General features: G+C 37.0%; 1 protein-coding gene across 5 annotated transcripts; it reads left to right on the forward strand.

The window, feature by feature from the left end:
• Positions 1 to 24,405, forward strand: LOC123797373 (uncharacterized). 5 transcript variants are annotated; one of them, XM_087871072.1, is made up of 5 exons: positions 449 to 1,542; positions 1,934 to 1,988; positions 15,382 to 15,508; positions 16,006 to 16,104; positions 20,376 to 24,405. In XM_087871072.1, the coding sequence occupies exons 1-5, from the start codon at positions 1,529 to 1,531 to the stop codon at positions 22,067 to 22,069; spliced, it is 1,989 nt and encodes a 662-aa protein (XP_087727198.1). In that variant the 5' UTR covers positions 449 to 1,528; the 3' UTR covers positions 22,070 to 24,405. The 5 variants fall into 5 exon arrangements, 1 of the variants encoding a protein (XP_087727198.1); XR_015728163.1 differs by lacking the exons at positions 449 to 1,542; positions 15,382 to 15,508; positions 16,006 to 16,104; positions 20,376 to 24,405 and adding exons at positions 1 to 359; positions 2,790 to 3,322; XR_006780930.2 differs by lacking the exons at positions 449 to 1,542; positions 15,382 to 15,508; positions 16,006 to 16,104; positions 20,376 to 24,405 and adding exons at positions 2 to 370; positions 2,790 to 3,322.

The raw sequence follows: 24,405 nt of genomic DNA on the forward strand, positions 1-24,405 counted from the left end.
TCCGGGGCTCCTAGGCCACACTACAAGTCCCAGAAGTCCCCGGGGCGGAAATGAATTTCCAGCTAAACGCAAGTTGGGGCCCCGGGTGCGCGGCCGGGACTGCGCGGTCGCAGGGTTTCGAGGTAGAGAGTGGAAGAGCAGCCGGTCGCGGGCTAGGGCCTGGAGAGCATTACTCGGGTCGAATGCTCTCTGAGGTCTTTCGTGTTCTGGACTATACTTTCCAGAGGCCTCCGGGCGTAACGTCCCTTCCTTCTAAGGTGGTAAGCCCCGTTGTGCTGGAGCAAGCTGCACAGCGCCCGGCGGAAGAAGCTTGGCCAGTGGGTTCGTTCCGGTCCCGCGGGACGTGAGCCTGACGCCGGGTAAGCTGAAGGTGAGGCGTGTCTTATCCCGGGGACCGAGACCGGCCGTGTGTGGAGCCTCAGGCCTTAACACGTCAGTGTGTGAGTGTGTGACCTAATGTGCTGTGGGACTGCATGATTATGTGTGACCACATGAAGGAGTGGCAATTGTGTCTCAAGTTGTGAGAGTGCCGGTGTAAAGCTGTGAGATTGACTCCTTTAATTATGTCATTGACTTTCTATGAGTCTGCTCCACACCTCCAGCTGTGCCTAGCCGGGAACCGAATGGGGGGGGGGGGGCAGTGATAGAGAAATGGTTACCGAGGCCATTTGTGGGTTCGAAGGTTTCTGGAAGTTTGTGGTTGTGGGATCTCTGTGGCTGGCTGCGTTGCGGGAACCCAAATTGGGCTGCTGGTGGCTAGAGAGACGAATATTGGCTGGAAAGGGGTCAAATTCTTTTTGAGGAAGGCCGGCCGCTCGGGGAGAAGGCAGACTCTTGTCCAAAGGCCAACTCAGGTTTCTTCCTGGCCCAGAGATTTTTATTTTTATTTTTTATTTGTTTTTTGTTTCTGTTTTTTTCTTTTGTTTTGTTTTTTATTTTTGGCCCAGAGATTTTTAAAGGGGTTTAATCAGTTAAGAGAGTGCAGCGGTCTGTGACATTTCTTGATGACATGCAGACTTGATGCCAGCTATGGAGTTATCTCGGACCTTGGAGGTTGTGCAAGAAATTCTGCTTTCTTGGTGCTTGGGGTTTCGGTGGGGTGTGCAAGAAGGTCTGGTTCCTTCGTACCCAGGGAGTTGTGCAAGAGTACTCTTGATTTTTCTGAAAAGGAGGGCAAAGTCTACAGATGCCCAAAGGGAGGTCAGTAAAATCATTTGTGTGACCTTAAAAAAGAAAAACATTTTGCGAAAAGATTGCTGGGCAATCAGAAAGCTAAAGGGACTTCAAACACACTTGCTGGCTTCTGTGGCCTTGGAAAGTTCTGGTCCTTTATTTCTGAAGGCCACTGGTCTGTGTATCTCAAAGAAAACAAACTAGTTTTGTCACAGATCAGGGAACTTAAGTCAGCAAGCAAGGAATGTGTTAACTTGAAGCAAGTTAACCATTAAGACTGGCTGGAGTGCTGTTACAGCTGCCCCCTCTCCTTGTAGCCATTGGGGCCCAAGTTCCCTGGAAATGTCCCTGTCTGATGTGGGAAGATAGGTGAGTCCCAGATTAAAGATTCTAGATAAAGAAATTTATCTCCAGTCTGATTTTAGATTGAGACTTTAAGAGCCAGAAACAGCCCAAGTTGTGGGGAGATGCTGAGAAAAGAGGAGGAAAAAAGCTGGGGTTGTAAGATTCCAATCTCTTCCCTCAGGAAATCACCCGGGGGAGACTTGTGGGGATTCTCCACCTCCACTCTGGTTCTCAGAGAGGGCAGCATTGTTCAAGTCTCTCTCTGACCTTCCTCTGAATGTTTATTTGGTTCAAGGGAGGTAGAAGAGGGGGGAAAGCAGTTGCTTGTTTCTAACAAGTCAGTCTGGGTTCAAAGAAAGGCTTGGTGTCTCATGATTCTTTATCCCTTACCAATTAATGGACTTGTCTTACACAGGTGGCCAGAGACTGAGGGAAGAGCCGCTGTTGGACAACTGAGAGTTTTATCCAAGGTAAGTTGTTATTCCTTCTTTTCTCTCTGAAGTGTTTTCTGGTTTTTCACGATATGGGAACATTTGCTTGCTTTCTTTTGAAACTCCGAAAAAAGGATCCTTTTAGTATTCTGGTCTTTGAGCCTGGCTATTCCAAGAAATAATGGGGCCAGAAGGAATGGACCCAAAGAGGTTACTCCATTCCATTTTGCTCCTTATGACCTGAGGTACACATATTCACCAGGCAAATATTTGAAATCCACTTTTATACTTAGTCTTTTTCTAAGATCTTTGAAGGAATGGAATACACCTCTTAGAGTGAAATTTGAAAGCCTTGACTTTGAGTATTTTCTTTTCAATTTTATTGTTTAAGAGATCATCCTCTAAGTTTAAAAGGTTCAGAAGAGTATACAGTGAATTCTCCCTCCTAACTCTGCTCCCAGTCACGAGCTTTTCCTACTTAGAAGGGAACCAGTGCACCTAGCTTCTTAAGTACTTCCAGGGGAATTCTATGCATCCATTAGTACATAAAGGACTTCTTCACTTTATGGCTGCACAGTATTACATAATTCCATAATTTTAAGAACTAACTCTTATTAATGAACTTTCAAATGGCTATTAATCTTTAGCTGTTGTAACAATGGTGGGATACATATCCTTGAATATATGTCATTTAGCCTATCAATGAGTTTGTTGGTAGAATGAATGCTAGTTTCTCAGGCAACATTTATGTGGACTTTAACTTTTAATAGTTTTTGTTCTGTTGTCTCTTGTATTACCACTTTTCTAACCAATATGTTCTGATTTTATGTTTTATTCAAGGTATTTTGCTGGTTGTTGGAAAGTTTCAGAAAATAATTAATATACTGTTATAGGGTTTTTCAAGCTATGGGGTTGTTACCTGATTCTTGTGTGTGGTAAATCAGTTTACTAAGCCCTGATGACAATTTCCCTAACTCTTCATTGTAAAAAATTCAAACCTGTACAAAAACAGACAAAACAGGAATGTACGTCTATGCACCACTTTGCTCAGCTACAGTAATAACTGACTCATCTTGTTTAATCTGTACCTCTACCTACCTAGGATTATTTTGAAGCACATCCCAGAAGTTGTATCGTTCCATCCATAAATGTGTATATAAATGATAGTCTTTTAAAAACTTAAACACCATTGTTCTCCCTAAAAAAATAAATAATATTTCCTTAATATCGGATTTCCAGTTAGAGTTTAGATTTCCCCACAGGGCAAATAACTTTGTTTTTAATTTTAAGATTTCTTTGAATCTGGGCCCAAATAAGATCCATGCATTGTGATTGGTTCATAAGTCTTTTAATAAAGTCTTTTTAAAAATCTATAGTTTCTTATTTATTTATTTATTTATTCGAGACAGAGTGAACATGTGAGTGGGGGGAGGGGCAGAGGGAGAGGGAGACAGAAGCTGAAGCAGACTCCCAGCTGAGCATGGATTGGGATGCTGGGCTCGATCTCAGTCCCACGACCACCAGATCAGGACCTGAGCTGAAACCAAGCATCAGATGCCCAACTGATTGAGCCACGCAGGCGCCCCTCATTCTTATTCTTTCTTTCTCTCTTTCCTTGCAACTTATTTGTTGAAGAAGCTGGGTGATTTGTCCAGTAAAGTTTCCCACAGTCTGTCATCATTAACATGTTTTTCTATATTTCTCTAGTTAGAGGTTAGATCTAGAGGCTTGATCAGGTTCAGGTGGGTTCCCTCCATTTCCACCCCCCACCCTTTTTTTGGGCACAATGACTACACTGATGCTAATGTATACTTCCATGAGGAGACACATAATGTCTGCTTGCCTCTTTTTGTGATATTTTCTATTATTATTTCATTAGAGATTGCTAAATAGTTATAGTCTAAGTAATTATATCTTTATTCTTTAACTGGACTAATTATATAAAGTGAAAATTCCCTGTATGAACTGATTGATTATCTTGAGGTACAGATTCCTCAAAGGAGGCAGGACAGATTTTTTTCTCCTAACTTACCAGTTTTCAAAATGAGGAAATAATGAACCATAATGAAATGATGGTTTGCTGGCATTCTCTCCTGGGGACCAGTGATTGTTATTTTTTACTATCGTTATAAAAGTGTGGATTTTGATCTGCTAACGTTTCAATCTATTGCAATTATTTTATTTATGTATATTTAAATTAGTATTGTGCCATATTTACCATTTGGAGCCTATTCAGGTTGGCTCACAGGTCCTTTTGACTTGATTTTAGTAGTCTTTGCTAGCTTTCTTGGTTTTCAGTAGATCTTCTCAGTCAGGAGTTGACAAACTTTCTGCAAAGGGTGATCTATTTGATGTTTTAGGTTTATGGGTCATACATTCTCAGTTGCAACTCCTCAACTTTGTTGTAGAGTGAAAGCAGCCATATATAATACAAAAGGATGTGGCTAAGTTCTAATGAAACTATTTCCAAAATCAGACAAGTGGTGTACTGAATAGGAGCAGAGTTTAGAAGGTTAAATTCAATATCTGATTTAGTGAACGCTAAAAGACATGATTTCATTTTTACAGAGAGTAGGCGCCAGCTGCAATTTTTAAGCCAACACTGCCCACATACATACCTTCTAAACACACACACTTAATGGAAATCATATTTCCTGTAACACCCATGAAAGAGAAATGCTATTACTTTGTTTTCAAGCAGTTGTCAGATTTCTAGTAATATTTCAAATCAAAACCTCACCTTTTATATGAAATGGCCTCTTCTAGACTTGATAGCTTGTTCAGGAAAAATAAATGGATAGATGGAATTTATTGGAGTTAAGTTTGAGAGAAGAGGAAAAACAGAAGACTCACATTAATATGTGTTATTTTATTCTTGTACATTTCTGCCCTCTGTTTCTGAGCGCTTCGGCTGAATAATGCCCCAAATAGGACTTGTCCCATGGCAGGGATCCAGAGTACTTGAATTGTATTGAATTAAATTTAATTGAAATAAATTGTAAACAAAGCCAAAAATCAAGCATTATTACCCTATTCTAGGTTCTTGTTTGTTTCCTGATTCAAGCCTCCTTCATATTAATGGGAAATGGCATTTCAAGACTATATTCTAGTTGCTAGGATATTGACTGCTACTGGGTTGATCATTGTTTCTGTGGCTTTACAAAGCTAGTATATACGTATCTTAAAAGATTAAAAAATAAATGTCACAACCCCAAGGAGCCTAGAAATATGATGAGTTAATGTAATGTATTCTGGATGGGATCATGGAACAGCAAAAGGACAGTTCTTTATTCCACACTTTATAAAATTTGGAATAAATACTATGATTCTTTATAAAGAACACTCAAAATAATAATACTCAGTGATCTGATTACTGAAAATAGCCCTCCATTTTTATTTGTTTCTTTGTTTATTATAATCTTCTTGTTCTTTAGGGTATATTCCACTGGGGATATGGAATCAAATTACTGTATGCTAGAGTCATTTGGAATGGTTCCTCCTGAGATGTTATGCCACAAATTGGAGTCACAGATTTGTTTGTTTTACTTTTAATTTTTAGAGACTGCTCTTTTAAAATTTAATTTTTTCCTATAATTTTATAAAGTACATGGCCCCAAAGTCAAATCTGCAAATCAAGGTTTAATGTCATCTCTTCCTTCACAGTTGTACTTTCTAAGTAGTCACTTTTTTCTATCTTATAATTTATTCCATCTTTTAAAATATACTGTAAGAAAGCACAGTAGTGTGCTTTAGATGAACTTATATATATGTATACCACAAGCAACAAAACAAAAAGTAGATAAATGGACTTCATCAAAATTAAAAACTTTTGTGCTTCAAACAACACTCGTGAAGAAAGTCAAAGACAACCCACACATATTATGGGACAGATGTCTTGTAAATCATTTTTCTGATGAGGGAATTGTGTCCAGCATATATAAAGATATATTACAACCTAATAATAAAAAGTTAAACAACCCAATTAAAAATGGCCTAAGTGTCTGAATAGCATTTCTCCAAAGAAGATATATAAATTGCTATTAAGCACATGACAAGATCCTCAACATCTAGCCATCAGGGAAAATACAAATCAAAACCACAGTGCAATATCACTCACACTGACTAGAATGGCTATAATAGAAAAGACAGATTGTAACAAGTGTTAAGAAGTATGTGAAGAGGGGCCCCTGGGTGGCATAGTCGACTCTTGACTTCCATTCAGCTCATGATCTCAGGGTCAAGAGATCAAGCCCTGAACTTGGAATCTGCTTAAGATTCTCTCTCTCCCTCTTCCCCTGCCCCCACTCCTGCTCACACGCATGTGTTTTCTCTCTCTTAAAAAAAAAAAAGTGAAGAAATTAGAACCCTCCACAACTGTTGAGAATATAAAATATAAAGAGAGAATATAAAATGGTGTGGCTGCTTTGGAAAATAGTCTGGAGAAATGATGACTAATGGTTGCAAGCTTTCTTTTAGGACAATAAAAATGTTCTAAAACTGATTGTGGTAATGGACTCTGTGAATATACTAAAAACCATTGACTCATACACTTAAAATATGAATTGTATGGCATGTGAATTAAATCTCAACAAAGTTGTTTAAAAATGTAAGCCCTTAAATAAAAATCAGGAAAAAGGAGTGATGTCCCTACTTCTGTTCAACATTTATTTGAGCTTGTAGGCACTGCACTAAGAGTAGAGAAAAAAAAAGTAAAAAGTCTAACCATTGAGAAGCAACAAAAAATTGATTAGCAGATAATATGATTGTCACAGGGAAACAATAAAATGTGGAAGTATTCTAAAAGTTATTAAAAGGAAATCAACAAAATATATAAATAAAAAACAAAGTTCAGCAGCATTTACCTTTTGGAATGTTGCTAGCCTTGTTTTATTTTTTCCTTAAAAAAAAAAAGATTATTTAGAGGGAGAGAGTGCATGTGAGTGGGAGGAAGAGCAGAGAGGGAGGGAGAGAGAATCTCAAGCAGACGCTGAGTGAGGATCCTGATGTGGGGCTTGATCTCATGACCCTGAGATCATGACCTGAGCTGAAATCAAGTCAGATGCTTAACTGACTGAGCCATCCAGGTGCCCTGCTAGCTTATTTTTGAAAGGAATTATTAGGAGTAGGACAACTAGATCACTGGTTAAATGCTTCTGTAATTTCCTGGCTATTGCTAAATTCCCCGCCTTTGAGGTTGTACATTTACTCATTTTACTACTGGTTTTCCCATACGTCGTCCAACAGAATATACCAGCAAACTTTTGGATATTTTCCAATGACATTGGTCTCTCAGTGTAATTTTAATTAACATTTCTGTTATAGTGAACAAAGTTGAGCATCTCCTTATATACTTTAGTGTATTTGCATTTGTTTATCTATGAACTATTTCTATTGTCCATTTTTCTAAGGAGTATTGTTCCTTTTCTGCTTTTAAAGCTATTTTATATATTATTTGTTAACCTTTTCTCTGTAATATAAGTTCCAGATGCCTTTTCCCAGATTGTCATTTATATTTTCTTTTGCTAGTGGTGTTTTCCCAATTAAAATAACTTTTTGTAGTTAAATATCTTTCCCTTATTACCTATAGATTTGGCTTATGACTGGGTAAGTTTCTCTAACTCCTGAATTTTAGAAAATTCAGGTGTTGTTTCTTCTTACATGATTTCAATTTTTACGTTTCTTTTTCTCTCTCTCTTTTTTTTTGGATTTTATTTATTTATATGAGAGAGAGAGAGACAGAGAGCACAAGCGGGGAGGAGAGGGAGAAGCAGGCTCCTGGCTGAGCAGAGAACCAGACAAGGGGCTTGATCCCAGGACCCTGGGGTCATGACCTGAGCCAAAGGCAGATACTTAACCAACTGAGCCACCCAGGCACACCTTAATTTTTACATTTCACAAGCAGCTTGATCTGGAGCTTAATCTGATACACTGTGAGGAGTATCCAGTTTTTTCATTTTTCAAATGATTATTTATTCCATCACTACCTTTTTAAAGGTCCATATATTCCCCACTGATATAAGATGCCACCTTATCAAATATGAAATTTCCAAGTATTTGGGTCAGTTTTTATATCTCACAATTTTCACTGGATTTTCTCTCTATAATTTTGAGACTTGAAAGAAATTAGGAGGGCTTATATCTTCTCAAATATCCCTTAAAAGCCATATGAATCAACAAGGAAAACAATTAAAACTGCATATAGCAGGCTATGCCTACAGCCTTATTCAGAGCGTGAGGTTACACTATAAACTTCAGTTTCTATGTAAGTGGAGAAATACATACCCCAAACAGGCAGATCAACTCCAGTGTCCATCCTAGACTGAAGAGTTAGGGAGAGAAAAGTAAGGGATACATTGCAGTGTTGGAAAATGGATAACTTAATCCCATGAATATAGAGGTCCATCTTGAGTGGGAAAATACTGACAACATGGCTAACTCTGTTAAGACTAGAGCATTGCCTTTTGACTGAAAGGAATATTTTTGAAAATGGTGAGATGAAAGGTGGCACTCTTAGGAAAAGCCCACTCCTTGAGGAGAGGGAAAGCAACATAAAAAGAAAAGGCATGCCTTCACGGATGATGGTGAAAGGAAAAAAGGAATCAAGTGTTGGAAACTAAATGCTTTTCAGAACCAAAAGAATGCCACAGATTCAGAAGTGACAGAATTTATGTAGCCAAGAGTTTGGGCTTGCCAAAGAGAGGTCTGGTCTTTTTACTACTTTTGGGAGGTAATCTCTGGGCCCTTGAAATGTGATGCCTGAGTCTTTGCTTGGAAGCCTTAGTATAATCTAACAATGTGATGTAGGGTGGGGACTGGCCACACCTTTTTAGTGTTAGAGTAATGGTTGGCCATGTGAGAAAGGACAACAATGTGACCAAGAATGGGGGCTTTGGGTCACACTGATATCAACTGACCTGGAGACAGATCAATGACATGGTCAATTAATGAGCCCTTCCCACATCTTGAGCTCTCATAAAAACTGAAAAGTTGAGGCTCAGGTGACTTTCCATGGCTGGTAATACTCCATGCCTTTTATCACACATTGATGTCAGGAGAGTAACACATCTTGACTCCATGGAAAAAGACATGGAAGCTCCATGTTTGGTATTTCTCCTGAACTTGGCCCTATGTGTTCCTTCTCTAAGTTGATTTTAATTTGTATCTTTTTTCTTATAATAAACTGTAACTGTGAGTATAACTTTAAGTGAGTTCTAGGAGTACTAGTGAATTTTGAACTTGAGAGTGGTTTTAAACTCTCAATTAGTGTCAGTTGGCCTTAGTTGGTTTGGGGAGCTTATAGTTTGTGTCAGAGTTGAGGGTAGTCTTGGAGGGATTGTGCTAACTTTGTAATTGGTCAAAACTCTTACAAAATCCTACTCCCAAAGAAGAGTCTATTACTAAGAACATTGCACGTCACGGTATCAAAGAAGAGAATGCCCTTGAACTGGGATTTCTATTAAAGTTATCCCAAATCTCACATCCTTCTCTAATGACATGTTTATACTGGTACAGAAAAAATCTAAGAATTAAAAAAATTAACAAAATAGTAGGGAAAAAATATATATGCAAAGTAGTCCGACAACAAAAAGAAATAAAAGGCATCCAAATCGGCAAAGAAAATGTCAAATTTTCACCCTTTGCAGACAACATGATACTCTATGTAGAAAACCCAAAAGACTCCACCAAAAAAATTACTAGAACTGACAGAGGAATTAAGTAAAGTTGCAGGATATAAAATCAACACACAGAAGTCTGTTACATTTCTATACATTAACAGTGGAGCAGCAGAAAGAGAAATCAAGGAATCGATCCCGTTTACAATTGCATCAAAAACCATAAGATACCAAGAAATAAGCCTAACCAAAGAGGTAAAAGATCTGTACTCTGAAAACTATAGAACACTTATGAAAGAAATTGAAGAAGACACAAAGAGATGGAAAAACATCCCATGCTGATGGATTGGAAGAACAAATATTGTTAAAATGTCTATTCTACCCAAAGCAATCTACACATTTAATACAATCCCTATCAAAATATCATCAGCATTTGTCACAGAGCTGGAACAAACAATCCTAAAATTTGTATGGAACCAGAAAAGATCCCAAAGAGCCAAAGTAATGCTGAAAAAGAAAACCAGATCTGGAGGCATCATAATTCTGGACTTCAAGCTGTATTACAAGGCTGTAATCATCAAGGCAGTATCGTAGTGGCACAAAAACAGACACTTAGACCATTGGAACAGAATAGAGAACCCAGAAATGGACCCTCAACTCTATGGTCAACTAATCTTTGACAAAGCAGGGAAGAATTTCCAATGAAAAAAAGTCCCTTCAACAAATGATGTTGGGAAAATTGGACAATCATATGCAGAAGAATGAAACTGGACCACTTTTTTACACCATACACAAAAATAAAATCAAAATGGTTGAAAGACAAGAATGTGAGACAAGAATGTGAGATAAGAATCCACCAAAATCCTAGAGGAGAACACAGGGAGTAACCTTTTGGACATTGGCTGTAGCAATTTCTTACCATATATGTCTCCTGAGGCAAAGGAAACAAAAGCATAAATGAACTATTGGAACTTCATCAAAATAAAACTTCTGCACAGCAAAGGAAACAATCAACAAAAGTAAAAGGCAGCTTATGGAACAGGAGAAGATATTTGCAAATGACATATCTAGGGTTAGTATCCCAAATCTATGAAGAACTTATCAAACTCAACACCCAAAAAACAAATAATCCAGTTAAGAAATGGGCAGAAGACATGAATAGACAATATTCCAAAGAAGACATCCCAATGGCTAATAGACACATGAAAGATGCTCAACATCACTCATCATCAGGGAAATACAAACTGAAACTACAATGAGATATCACCCCACACCAGTTGGAATGGCTAAAATCAACAACATAAGAAACAACAGGTTTTGGGCAAGGATGTGAAAAAAGGGGAACCCTCTTACACTGTTGGTGGGAATGCAAACTGGTATAGCCACTCTGAAAAATAGTATGGAGATTCCTCAAAAAGTTAAAAATAGAGCTACTCTACAGACCCAGCAATTGCACTACTAGGTATTTACCCAAAGGATACAAAAATACTGATTCAAAGGAAGGGATATATGCATCCTGGTGTTTTTAGCAGCATTATCAACAATAACCGAATTATGGAAAGATCCCAAATGTCCATCGATTGATGAATGAATAAAGATGTGGTATATATATCCAATGAAATCTTGCCATTTACAACAAAAATGGAGCTAGATGGTATTAGGCTAATTGACATAAGTCAGTCAGAGAAAGATACCATATGTTTCACTCATATGTGGAATTTAAGGAACAAAGCAGATGAACAGGAGAAAAAATTTAAAAAAGGGGCTAACCAGAAAACAGATTGTTCACTATAGAGAACAAACTGATGGTTACTGGAGGGAAGATAGGTGGGGGGGATGTGTTAGATGGGTGATGAGTATTAAGGAGGTCACTTGTGATGAGCACTGGGTATTGTATGTAAGTTATGAATTACTAAATTCTATACCTGAAACTAATATTACACTGTTGTTAACGAATTTAAATAAAAACTTAAGGAAGAAAAAAAAAGCTAAAACCTTAAAACTCTTAAAAGGAAACAAAGGAGATCTCCATTACCTAGGTTAGATAATGGTTTCTTTTATATGACACCAAAAGGACAAGCAACCAAAGAAACAAAAATTATATAAATAGGATTTTAGCAAATTTAAAAACTTCTGAGCTTCAAAAGACACTGTGAAATAAGTGAGAATATAGCACAAAATGGGACCAAAACTTGCAAATTGTATGTTCAATAAAGGAATTGTATCTTAGAATATATGAGGAATTATTACAAGGCATCAATAAAAAGAAAACCAGGTTTTTAAAATGAGCAAATAATTTGAAAACATATTTTTCCAGAGAAGGGATAGAAACGGTCAATATCATCAGGGAAATGCAAATCAAAACCACAGTGACATACCACTTCAAATTCACAAGAATGACTATAACTCCAAAAGGTGGTAAGGATGTGGAATAATTGGAACTTTGACAGATTTTTTTTGGAATTGTAAGCTGATGCAGCTGTTTTGGAACAGAATCTGGCAGTTCCTGAAAATGTTAAACATAGAGTTACTGCATGACCCCAAAAATCCATTTCTAGGGATATCTAAGAGAAATGAAATATTTGTCCACACAAAAACATGTAGCTAAATGTTCTTAATAACATTATTTATAGTAACAAAAGATGAAAACAATGCAAATGTCCATCAGCTGATGAATAGGGAAAAAGATGCTCTGTCCATACATCGGAATGTTATTTGGCAATATAGAGGCATGAAGTTCTGGTTCATGCTGAAACATAGATGAACCTTGAAACATTATAGTATGTGAAAGAAGTCAGTCACAAAAGACACATATTGTATAGTTTCATTTATACAAAATGTCTATCTAGAATTGGCAAATCTATAGATACAAAGAATAGATAGTGGCTGCCAAGATCTGGGGAAATGAGGATGGAAGTAATTGCTAACGTGTATGGGTTTTATTTATTTTTAAAAAGATTTTATTTATTTGACAGAGGCGGCGAAAGAGAGAACACAAGCAGGGGGGAGCTGGAGAGGGAGAAGCAGGCTCCCCACTGAGCAGGGAGCCCAGCGCAGGCTTGATCCCAGGACGCTGGGGTCATGACCTGAGCCAAAGGCAAACACTTAACGACTGAGCCACCCAGCACCCCTGGGTTTTACTTTGGGATAATGAAAATATTCTAAAATTTGATATTGGTTATGGTTGCATATCTCTGTGAATATGTTAAAACCCATTCACTTGTATTTTTAAGAGTATGAATTTATGAAATGTGAATTATATGTCAGTAAAGCTATTAGAAAAATATAAGGAAGATGCTAGAGCTGGTGGGGGTGGAGAATGGTGGTGGTGGTGGTGGTTAAATTCACAGACCTGTTTGCTGATCAATTAAATGTTAATGTGTAGAAGGCCTCGAGCACCTGGTATGTGCTTGGTGGAAATTATTTCTTGTACAGCCACTGTCTTATACCATCTTTAGCCTGACATTTAGAGACAGAATGATGTTAAGCAGGATTACAGGGAGGTACTGCCTCCAGAGTTCCTGAATTCAACTAAGGCCATGATTTAATGCAGTAGGCAGTTGTTTACTGTTAGAGAGTGCTTTGGATTTGTTCCTTGGTTACTGGGTGAGTGTAGTGAGACTTTATGTGTCCTAGATGAAGCCTGTGCTTTGCGTTCAGCATGCTTTCTTGCATTGGAATGTGAGAACGGAGCCAGGGAAGCACCTGAAGTATATAGTATGTTGAGACTGGGGGAAAGAGGCAGATCTTAGTCACGGAAAGTGTTTTTGGAGGAAAGTGTAGGAATTGGCCTACATAGATACAGACGATTTCAAAGCCTGAGGACCCCATTGGTGCCCTCGAGTGGGTAGTACTTGGATAAATTTGGATCAGGGTCCCCTAGGTTATAAACGTTGAACTGCTGAGGCCAGGTGAGGGAACCCTAACAACATCATGGGGATTGGGTACTGCTTTAGTGTAAATTATTTCTTCTACATCTCTGTTTTGTGGAATTGGGGCAGGGGTGAGATTGTTTAGGCTTCTGCAGATCTTCTCAGTATATATTTTGGGGTGTGGAAGGATGCAGGCACCATGAAAAGGGGAGGAAATACTTAGTCATTTAGAAGTAGGCCTCTTTTCATGGTTTCCTTTTTCTTCCCTGTCTTCTCAGGACTACACTTCTCCATGAGGAGAAGCCAGAGGAGGACTCATAAGTTGCAATTCTAAGCCATGCCTTGTGTGAGTTCATGTTTCTTCTTCCCTTTATATCAAAGTCATTGTTTTCTAGGATACGAATATTCAGTATTCTTATCTCCAGACTTTCTGCTTCACCAAGTGTTTGTTCTGCTCACTCTCATTATCGTGAATGATGGGAATGAGTCCCGGGTCTTTCTCAGCTGCCCTTCTCTTCTCTAACAATGTTTTAGGGATCCATTTGCAAATCATGAAATGTGTTTGAGGAAAGTTATAGAACCTCTGCTGTCAGAATGTGGTTTGATGAGATGGTACTACACATGAAAAACTTGGCTTTTCTCGTTGACCTGGATTTTCTCATGAATTAAGATGGAAATTGATGTTAGTCTTAGAATATGGTGAGATCTGCTCTGTGAAGCTTTTAAGATTGGAAATGTGATCAAATGCAGGATTGAGAACAGAGTGATAGAGAATTTTGTCAGGGATTAATACAGTGACAAGGTCCATTTTGAATTTGAATAGTATGTACAGGTCAAGGGCCATATCTGTGTGAGTGTAGTTCATCCTTCATTAGCTTTCTGTTGCTCATAATAAGCAGAAGTGTACAGTGAGCAGTGATAAGTGGTCATATGATCAGCCAGATGATTAAATGGTTGAGGATTTTAGAAACAGCTGTGAAGGATGTTAGAGGAGGAGTGCAAACTACTGCAAAATAAGAAAATGATTACAATCATAATATGGAATATTATGTAGTTTCTAAAAACGATATCTGTGAAAAGATTTGCCAGGACTAGGAAGAAAGAATATTATTACTAAATTATTCTGAGACTTAACTTGGAAAGAAATTCTGAAATTATATGTAAATCTTATTTTCTAAGATAAACATTTAATTTTTTTTTATTTTTGTAAAAGATTTTATTTATTTATTTGACAGAGAGAGACAGCCAGCGAGAGAGGGAACACAGGCAGGGGGAGTGGGAGAGGAAGAAGCAGGCTCCCAGCTGAGCAGGGAGCTTGATGTGGAGCTCGATTCCAGAACGCCAGGATCACGCCCTGAGCCGAAGGCAGACACTTAACGACTGAGCCACCCAGGCGCCCCTAAGATACACATTTTAAAAGACATTTTGGAATGTGCCCATGAGGTTTATTTTTTCTTTTCTTTTCCTCCCTCTCACCTTCTAGCCCTCCTTCCCCCCCCCCTTTTTTTTCTATTTTCAGTTCTTTAAAGGGACAGGAGAAGAAGGAACTTTCAATTTATTTGAGGATTTGCATGTGTTGTGTGCTAGCACACATTATTTCATTTAATCACAAAACTACACTTACCTGGCTTTTGTTCATCCCCATTGCTGTTCCCAAGAGGCTATGTGATAGAGTAATAGAAATGTTCAGGAATTGTTTAGGTGCTCTGTATTTCCCACTCACTTCCCTTCTGTTACCTACCCACATTGCAGGCTTCCGGCTTCAACATATTTATTCACTGTTTTGGGCCCTTTATGTAATAGTTTTGTCCACCTCTTATTACTTTTTGTGTGTGTGTGTGTGTGTGTGTGTGTGTGTGTGTGTGTGTGTGTGTATGTATGTTCCTCTCATTACTTCTAAAAAATATTTATTTATTTTGCCTTTAACACTTGGGCTTGTCATTTCAGAAGTTGGTGTTGTTCAAGGATGTGGCTGTAGACTTCTCTCAGGAGGAGTGGGAGTGCCTGGACTTGGAACAGAAGGATTTGTACAGAGATGTAATGTTGGAAAACTATAGCAACCTGGTCTCACTGGGTAGGTTCGTCTGGTCCCAATAATTCGACTTCAGTCTTTGTGAAATTTGGGAAATATTTCAAGTACTTAGCTAAATTTCAGACCCCTAGTCCCAACTAAGTTATTTGTGGCTTATAGACTTTAAAATAGCTCCGTTGAGTACTTTTATCTTCTCTATTCTTCAGATATCCTTCCTCTGAATCTTTTTTTAAGGATTATTTATTTATTTATCTGAGAGTGAGAGAGCAACAGAGAGAGAGTGGGGTGGCAAAGGATTGAGGGAGAAGCAGACTCCCCACTAAGTAAGGAGCCCAGTGCAGGGCTCAATCCCAGCACTCTGATATCATGACCTCAGCCGAAGGCCGACACTTAACCCACTGAGCCACCCAGGTGCCCCCCACCCCCCAGCCGACCCCGCCGAATCTTTCTGCAATTGACCCTCTTACTTGATGAACAATGGACTCAATTTTAATTCTGGGCAAGCAGAGTATAATCATATCTTTTTCCATTCTTATAAGCAGGATTTTCCATTTCTAAAGCAGATGTGCTTTCCTTATTGAAGCAAGGGAAAGAGCCCTGGAAGGTTGTGCAGGATGTGACAAGAAGTCAGAGTTCAGGTGAGTAAGAGATGGTGAAACAAGGGGAGGCCATTGTGGAGAACAGTCAAATTGATAATTTGTTGGCTACAACTTTGAGATATTAGCTGAGAATGAGAAGTTCTCCTCAAGACCAAACCAAGGCCTGTGGAGTAGAAGCTTGAATACTAGAAAGCAAAATGGTATTAGCATGAGTACCAAAGGAAACCCCTTCTTCACCCCAGTTACCACTTGCTTGTTTTTCTTTCACATTCCCCTGTATTTTCAAACAGGGAATAGCCCTCCTTCTCCAGTGATAACAACTTTACCTATATTTTTCATCCAGTGAGTGAGGGAGAATGAAAGTTGAAAATGAGGTCAGAAAGGAGGTGGGGCTGGGTCATGTAGGGACCTGTATGCCATGACAAAGAATTGGGATTACATTGAAACTACAATAATGATTGGCTCATTTCCAGCAGGAGAGTGACGTGATTAAACTTGTTATTTTCAAAGACTACTCTGGATACTGTATAGAAAACAAATAGGAGGAAGAGTGAAGCAGAAAGACCAGTTGGAAAGCCATCTTTTAGTCCAGATTAGGTGACATGAAGGAGTCAGATTCTGATCAGATTTTAAAAGTGGTACCTCTTGATGATTAGTTGGAAGTGGTGTGTGATGAAAGAGAAATCCAGATTTATTCCTGAGCATGTGTGTATATGTGTGTGTGTGTATATATATAATATATATATATATACACACACACACACAAACTATGGAGAGAGCCCAAATGATGTCCATCAATTGTTGAATGGATAAAGATGATGTGCCATATATATATATGTATATGTGTGTATATATATGTATATGTGTATATGTATATATACATGGCACATCTACTTTATCCATTCAACAGTTGATGGGCATCATTTGGGCTCTCTCCATAGTTGGTTATTATTGATAATGCTGCTATAAACATTGGGGAGCATGTACCCCTTCGAATCTGTATTTTTGTACCCTTTAGATAAATACCTAATAATGAATGCAATTGCTGGATCATAGGGTAGTTCTATTTTTAACTTTTTGAGGAACCTCCAAACTGTTCTCCAGAGTAGTTTCACCAGTTTGCATTCCCACCAACAGTGCAAAAGGGTTCCCCTTTCTCTGCATACTCACCAACACCTGTTGTTTCTTGTGTTGTTAATTTTAGCCATTCTGAAAAGGTATGAGGTGGTATCTCATCATGGTTTGATTTGTATTTCCCTGATGATGAGTGATGTTGAGCATCTTTTCATGTGTCAGCCATCTGGATGTCTTCTTAGGAAAAGTGTCTATTCGTATCTTCTGCCCATTTCTTTACTGGATTATTTGTTTTTTGCTTGAGTTTGATAAGTGCTTTATAGATTTTAGATACTAACCCTTTATCAGATAAGTCATTTGCAAATATCTTCTCCCATTCCATAGGCTGCCTTTTAGTTTTGTTGATTGTTTCCTTCGCTGTGCCAAAGCAATTCTGAAAAAGAAAAACAAAACTGGAGGCATCACAGTTCTGGATTTCAAGCTATATTACAAAGCTTTAGTCATCTAGAGATACGGTACTGGTGCAGACACAGACACATAGATCAGTGGAGCAAAATAGAGAACCCAGAAATGGGCCCACAGCTATATTGTCAGTTAATTGTAAGCTTATTATTTAACCTTTTTAAAGATCTTAACTCTGTATCCATTTTCTCCCATGCCAAGAGTCCTGGTTATCATGAACACTAAAAATGATAGGATTGGAATATCATAATTACTTATTTTATTCTACATTATGTATACTACTCTAAAATAAGATGAACATTACTACCAACAGTATGATTGAGTTTGAGACAATTGTTTTGGCAATTCTTTTTTTCCCCCTCTTGTAGGGTGTATTTCACAGTCAAATTACTATGTTTGAAAGTTACTTGAAATAGTTTCCTTGTATGGTTATTCCAATAATTGTAAACACTGTTATTTTTTTTTAATTCAGTATTTTCCATTTTAAGCTGTGCTTGTTATAATTTGTTTTATAATTACAGAAAATATTTATATACCTCCAAAGTCAAATTTACAAAACAAGTTGTATCAAAAGAAGTCCGATTTCTATCCCTGCCCCTCCACCTATTCCTTCCCTACCCTAAAATCCATTCCCTCTTTAAAAAATAAAAATAAATGTATCTGATACATGCATACTTCCTCTTCCACCTCTCCTTCCTAAGATAAAAGGCATAACTATACATACTTTTGTCCACGTTTCCTCACAATTAACAATATATTTTTTAAAGATTTTATTTATTTATTTATTTGGGAGAGAGAACAAGCGGAGGGGAGAGGCAAAGGGAGAGGGAGAAGCAGCCTCCCTGCTGAGCAGGGAGCCTGATGCAGGGCTCGATTCCAGGACCCCGTGATCATGACCTGAGCTGAAGGCAGACACTTAACCGACTGAGCCACCCAGGTGCCCCTATATTCCCTTTTCCAACTGCTGTATAGTACTCTGTAATGTGGATGTATCATGAATTACTTCCATCAGCCACCCACTAATGGACAATTGGGTAATTTTTAATCTTTTGCTGTAACACATTATGCTTCAGTGAAACCCTTCTGCATCAGACTTTTGACATTTTGCTAGTGCAATTTTGGGATTGATTTCACAGAAGTGGCGTTGTTAGATCAAAACATGTATGTAATTGTGCTAAATACTGCCGTATTTCCTTTCATTGGGTTTCTATCATTCATATTCGTACTCGCAATGTATGTAAGTACCAATTTCCTTACAGCCTTGCTAACAGTATTCAATGTCACATTTGGAAATTCCCTATTCTAAGAGGTGAGAAATAGCATGCCAATGTAGTTTTTAAAACTACTTTATTGAGATATATTTTACATGACATGCAGTTTACCCATGTATAGTAAACAATGATGATTTTTACTATATTCACAGTCTCATACAATCATCACCACAATTTTAGAATATTTTTATTACCCCAAAAGAAATCCAATATCCAGTAGTAGCCATTCCGCATGTTTCTCTGCCCACCCTGTAGCCCTGTGCAGCTATTGCTCTTTCTGTCTGTATGAATTTGCCTATTCTGGACAATTCATATAAAAGGAATCATATAATATGTGGTCTTTTGTGACTGGCTTCTTTCACGAAGCTTAATATTTTCAAAGTTCACTCATGTTGTAACGTGTCAGTATTTTTATTGCCAAATATTCTATTTTAAGGATATACCATATTTTATTTATCCATCCATCAATTAATGGATGTTCGAGTTGTTTCCACCATATGCTTATTATGAATAATATTCTGAACATTGTATTCAAGTTTTTATATAGATATGTGTTTTCGGTTCTCTTGGCTCTGTACCTATGAGTGGGATTTCTGGATTATGTGGTAACTCTATGTTGGACACTTCTGTTGGACATATAACTTGGAGTGAAATTATGGGGTAATATGGCAACTCTATGTTAACTTTTCGAGGAAGTGCAAAACGTTTTACAAAGCAGCTGCACCATTTTGTATTCCCATCAGCAAGCTATGAGAGTTACCATTTCTCCATATCCTCACTTCTGTGTAGCTTTGATTTTAATTTATCTTTTGAGCAAATTTGAGTATATTTTCATATGGTTAAAAGCTGTTTATGTTACTTGTCTATCAACTGTCCATTTTCCTAATCCATTTTTATATAGTGCTGATGTCCAGTTTTATATAGTAGTCTTTTTCTTTTTAGTCTAATTTTAGAAACTGTTTATATATTAGGTGTATGATAGGCATATTGCAACTTTGCAAATATTTGTCATTTTACTTACCCTATCCTGTTTTTGACATGCCAACTTTTTTTTTCTTTATATATTGTGGTCACTTTTATCAAATTATGATTAGGAAAATTTTCCCCATTCCTAGTTTATAGAAGAAATCACCCAAGTTTTATTCTAATTATTTATGTTTTCATTTCTGTAAATATGGACATCTGCTCCATTTGGAATTTGTCCAACTGTGTGATATGAGAAATTAATGCAGTTTTATCTTTTTTCTATGTGTCTACCCATATGTTTATCAATTTCATTTATTAAAAAGAGTTCATGTTTTTCCTACTGATTTGAGCTGCCAGCTTTATTGTGTACTAAATTTGCACTTATAATTGTCTGTTCCTGGATTTTTCTTTTCTGCTCCGTTGGTTCCATTGATATCTTATGAGTATAATATTCAGTTTGAGTCTACTATTACTACCTTAGAGGTTTTATTTTTCAAGGAATATGAAAATAACATTTACTTTCTTATTATCTTACAGACTGGGAATCCAAGTGTGAGACCAAAAAGCTGTCCTCAAAGAGAGGAATTTATGAAATAGAATCATCTCAATGGGAAATAATAGAACAGCTTACAAGACATAAGTGTGAGTGTAAAAGTTTTCAAGATGATAGGGAATGCAAAGACCAGATTGAAAGCCAATTAGGAAATAAAGAGGGACTTTTCAGGCAAGTATTAATCACTTGTAAAGAAATTCCCAATTTTAGCCAGACCACATCCCTTACATTAAAACGAAGAATTCATTTTCCTGAGAAATCCAATGAATGTAAAGCATGCAGAAAATATTTTATCCGTGGCTTTCAACTTACAGAACATCAGAAAGTTCATTCCGATGAAAAATTCTATGAATGTAACGAATGTGGAAAGGCCTTTATTCAAGGCTCAGAACTTATTTGCCATCAGAGAATTCATGTTAAGAAACGCTATGAATGTAAGGAATGTGGAAAAGGCTTTATTTGTGCCTCACAGCTTACTTATCATCAAAGAATTCATACTGGGGAGAAACCTTATAAATGTAAAGAGTGTGGGAAGGCCTTTTTTCGTGGTTCTCATCTTACCCAGCATCAAAGAATTCATACTGGTGAAAAACCCTATGAATGTAATGAATGTGGTAAGTCCTTTTTTCGTGGCTCTCAACTTACTTACCACCAGAGAGTTCATACTGCAGAGAAACCCTATCAATGTAAAGAATGTGGAAAGGCCTTTATTCGTGGCTCCCAACTTACTGAACATCAGAGAATTCATACAGGTGAGAAACCCTATGAATGTAAGAAATGTGGGAAAGCCTTTAGTTATGGCTCACAGCTTACTCTACATCACAGACTTCATACTGGCGAAAAACCCTATAAATGTAAAGATTGTGAGATGTCCTTTATTCGTGGCTCACAACTTACTGAACATCAGAGGATTCATACAGGTAGGAAACCACATGAATGTAAGCAGTGTGGAAAGGCCTTTAACTATGGCTCACAGCTTGTTCGACATCAGAGGATTCATACTGGTGAGAAACCCTATGAATGTCAAGAATGTGGGAAATCATTTATTCGTGGCTCACAACTTACTGAACATCAAAAAATTCACACTGGTGAAAAACCTTTTGAATGTAAGGAATGTGGGAAAGCCTTTATTCGTGGCTCACATCTTACTCAACATCAGAGGATTCATACTGGTGAAAAACCCTATGAATGTAAAGAGTGTGGGAAGGCCTTTATTTATAGCTCACAACTGACTCAACATCAGAGAATTCATACAGGTGAGAATCCCTGTGAATGTAAGCAGTGTGGGAAGATCTTTATTTGTGCCTCACAACTTACTCTACATCAGATTTCTCATTCTGGTAGGAAACCATATGAATGTGAGGAATGTGGTAAAGCTTTTATTCGTGGCTCACAGCTAACTTACCATCAAAGAGTTCATACTGGTGAGAAGCCCTATGAGTGTAATGAATGTGGGAAAGCCTTTATTCGTGGTTCACATCTTACTCAGCACCAGAGAATTCATACTGGTGAGAAACCATACAAATGTAATGAATGTGGGAAGGCCTTTAATCGTGGCTCACAACTTACTCAACATCAGAGAATTCATTCTGGTGAAAAGCCTTATAAATGTAATGAATGTGGTAAGGACTTTAGACGTCAGTCACACCTTACGCAACATCATAAACTTCATAATTGAGAAAAACTTCATGAAAATACAAATATATTAAATCTTTTGTCTGCCCGTTGGCAGTCAGCTTTGGAATATCAGATACTTCAGATTATGAAAATGGGAATCCTTTTTTACTTTCAGTCATAGGTAACTGACTATCAGAAAATTCAAACAAGGAAAGGCTAAATTAATATAATGGAGAATCAGTTTCCATTATATTTCAGTCTTTGTTAGACATCAGTGAGTTCATACGAGAGCACAACCATAAAATGTAGGGTTTTCTTGTTTGGCCTCGTTCTCTTGTTTAGCGTGATCTGAGCCCTACTGTTTACTACACGTGTATTGCTTTGGGAAAGTTAGTTAACCTCTGTTGCTTTTGTTTTTTTAATTTATAAAACATTAATATCATTCTCATTATAATGATTTAAATACATAAATACATATAAAGCCCTGAAGCAGTGTGTAATAAATAGATTATACTTAATAAACATTAGTTATTATTAAAATTTTATTTTTATTTAGTATTTTAAAAATTTTAGTTTCCTTCTGGGCTCAAGAGTAATCTTTCTTTTTTTTTCAATTGAAGTGTAGTTGACATACAGTGCTATATTAGTTTCAGGTGTACGCCATAGTGATTTGACCATTCTGTACCTTAATACTGACCACAATATGTGTCGTTATACAACATTGTTACAATATTATTATTGACTGTGTTCTATTAACTATGCTGTACTTTTCATCCCTGTGATTTACTTATTTTAAAACTGGAAGGTCATACTTCTTATTCCTCTTCACCTATTCACCTACCCCCCAAACCCCCTTCCCTCTGGCAACCATCAGTTCTATGTATTTATGATTCTGTTTCTGTTTTGTGTTTTAGATTCCAGATATAAGTGCAATCAGATGGTATTTGTCTTTCTCTGTTTGACTTATTCCACTTAGCCTGATTTCCTCTAAGTCCATCCATGTTGTTGCAAATAGCAAGATCTCATTCTTTTTTATGGCTAATAGTCCACTGTATATACATACTACGTCCTCTTTATTTATTCATCTATTGATGGACACAGGTTGCTTCCATGTCTTAGCTATTATAAATAATGCTGCAGTAAACAATATATATCTTTTCAAATTAGTATTTTCATTTTCTTTGGGTGAATACCCAGTAGTGGAATTACTGTCTAGTATGGTATTTTTATTTTTAATTTTTTGAGGTAACTTCATACTGTTTTCCACAGTGGTTGCATCAGTTTACATTCCCACCAACAGTGCATGGGGGTTTCCTTTTTTCAGTATTTTAATTGTATAATATTATAGAATTCAAATGAGAGGAAGACTTTACAAAAATAATACATAAGGTAACATTTTATTCAGTCTTACTAGTCATCAGATAAATGACTTTGGAACAGAACATCCAAATATAATTGTGAGGTTATTCCTTGTTCTGAACATTAAAATTCTTATTAGAAGGAAACCCTAAGGAAAATAATAACTGGCTGTTACAAATAAAGCTACTTATAAACATTTGTGTATAGGTTTTCTGAATATAATTTACATTTCCCTGGTATAAATGCCTAAGATTGCAATTTCTGGGTCTTACGGTAAATTCGTGTTTTCTTTAATAAGAAATGGACAAATTATTTTTCAAAATGGCTTTACCATTTTACATTCACACCAGGAGCATATGAGTGACTTTCTCAGCATTTGGTGTTGTCATCACTTTTTGTTTTAGCCCTTGTGATAGGTGTGTAGTAATGTCTCTTTGAGGTCTTAATTTGCATTCCCTTAATGGCTAATGATGTTGGATACCTTTTCATGTGCTTGTCATCTGTATATCCATTTTGGTGAAATGCCTGTGTCTTTTACTCATTTTTGAATTGTTTTATTTTTTATTGTTGGGTTTTGAAAGAACTTTCTATATTCTAGATGATACTAGTCCTTTGTTATGTGGTTGTAAATATTTTTTTCTGATGTGTAGCTTATTTTTTTTTTAACCTTTTAATAGGGTCTTTTGAAGAGCAAAGGTTTTCAATTTTGATATGGTCTACTTTATCAACTTTTCCTTTTATGGGTTTTGCTTTGGTGTCAAATTTAAGGAACCCTTGCCTAGCTTAGATTCCAAAAATTTTTCCTATGTTTTTGCATAATTTTTTAAATGATTTTACACGTTATACACAGAAGTCTGTAATCTCTTTTGAGTTAATTTTTCATGTATGTTGTATGCTTTAGCTTAATGTTCTTTCTTTGTTTTGGCTAATGGATGTCCATTTGCTGAAGCATCATTTTTTGAAAAGATTGTCTTTCCTCCATTAAATTGCTTTTGTACCTCTGTCAAAAATCTATTAAATATATTTTTGTATATCTTA

This window comes from Ursus americanus, chromosome 21 (genome assembly GCF_024610735.1).
Source record: "Ursus americanus isolate L20-20 chromosome 21, mUrsAme1.1.p, whole genome shotgun sequence".
NCBI lineage: Eukaryota > Metazoa > Chordata > Mammalia > Carnivora > Ursidae > Ursus > Ursus americanus.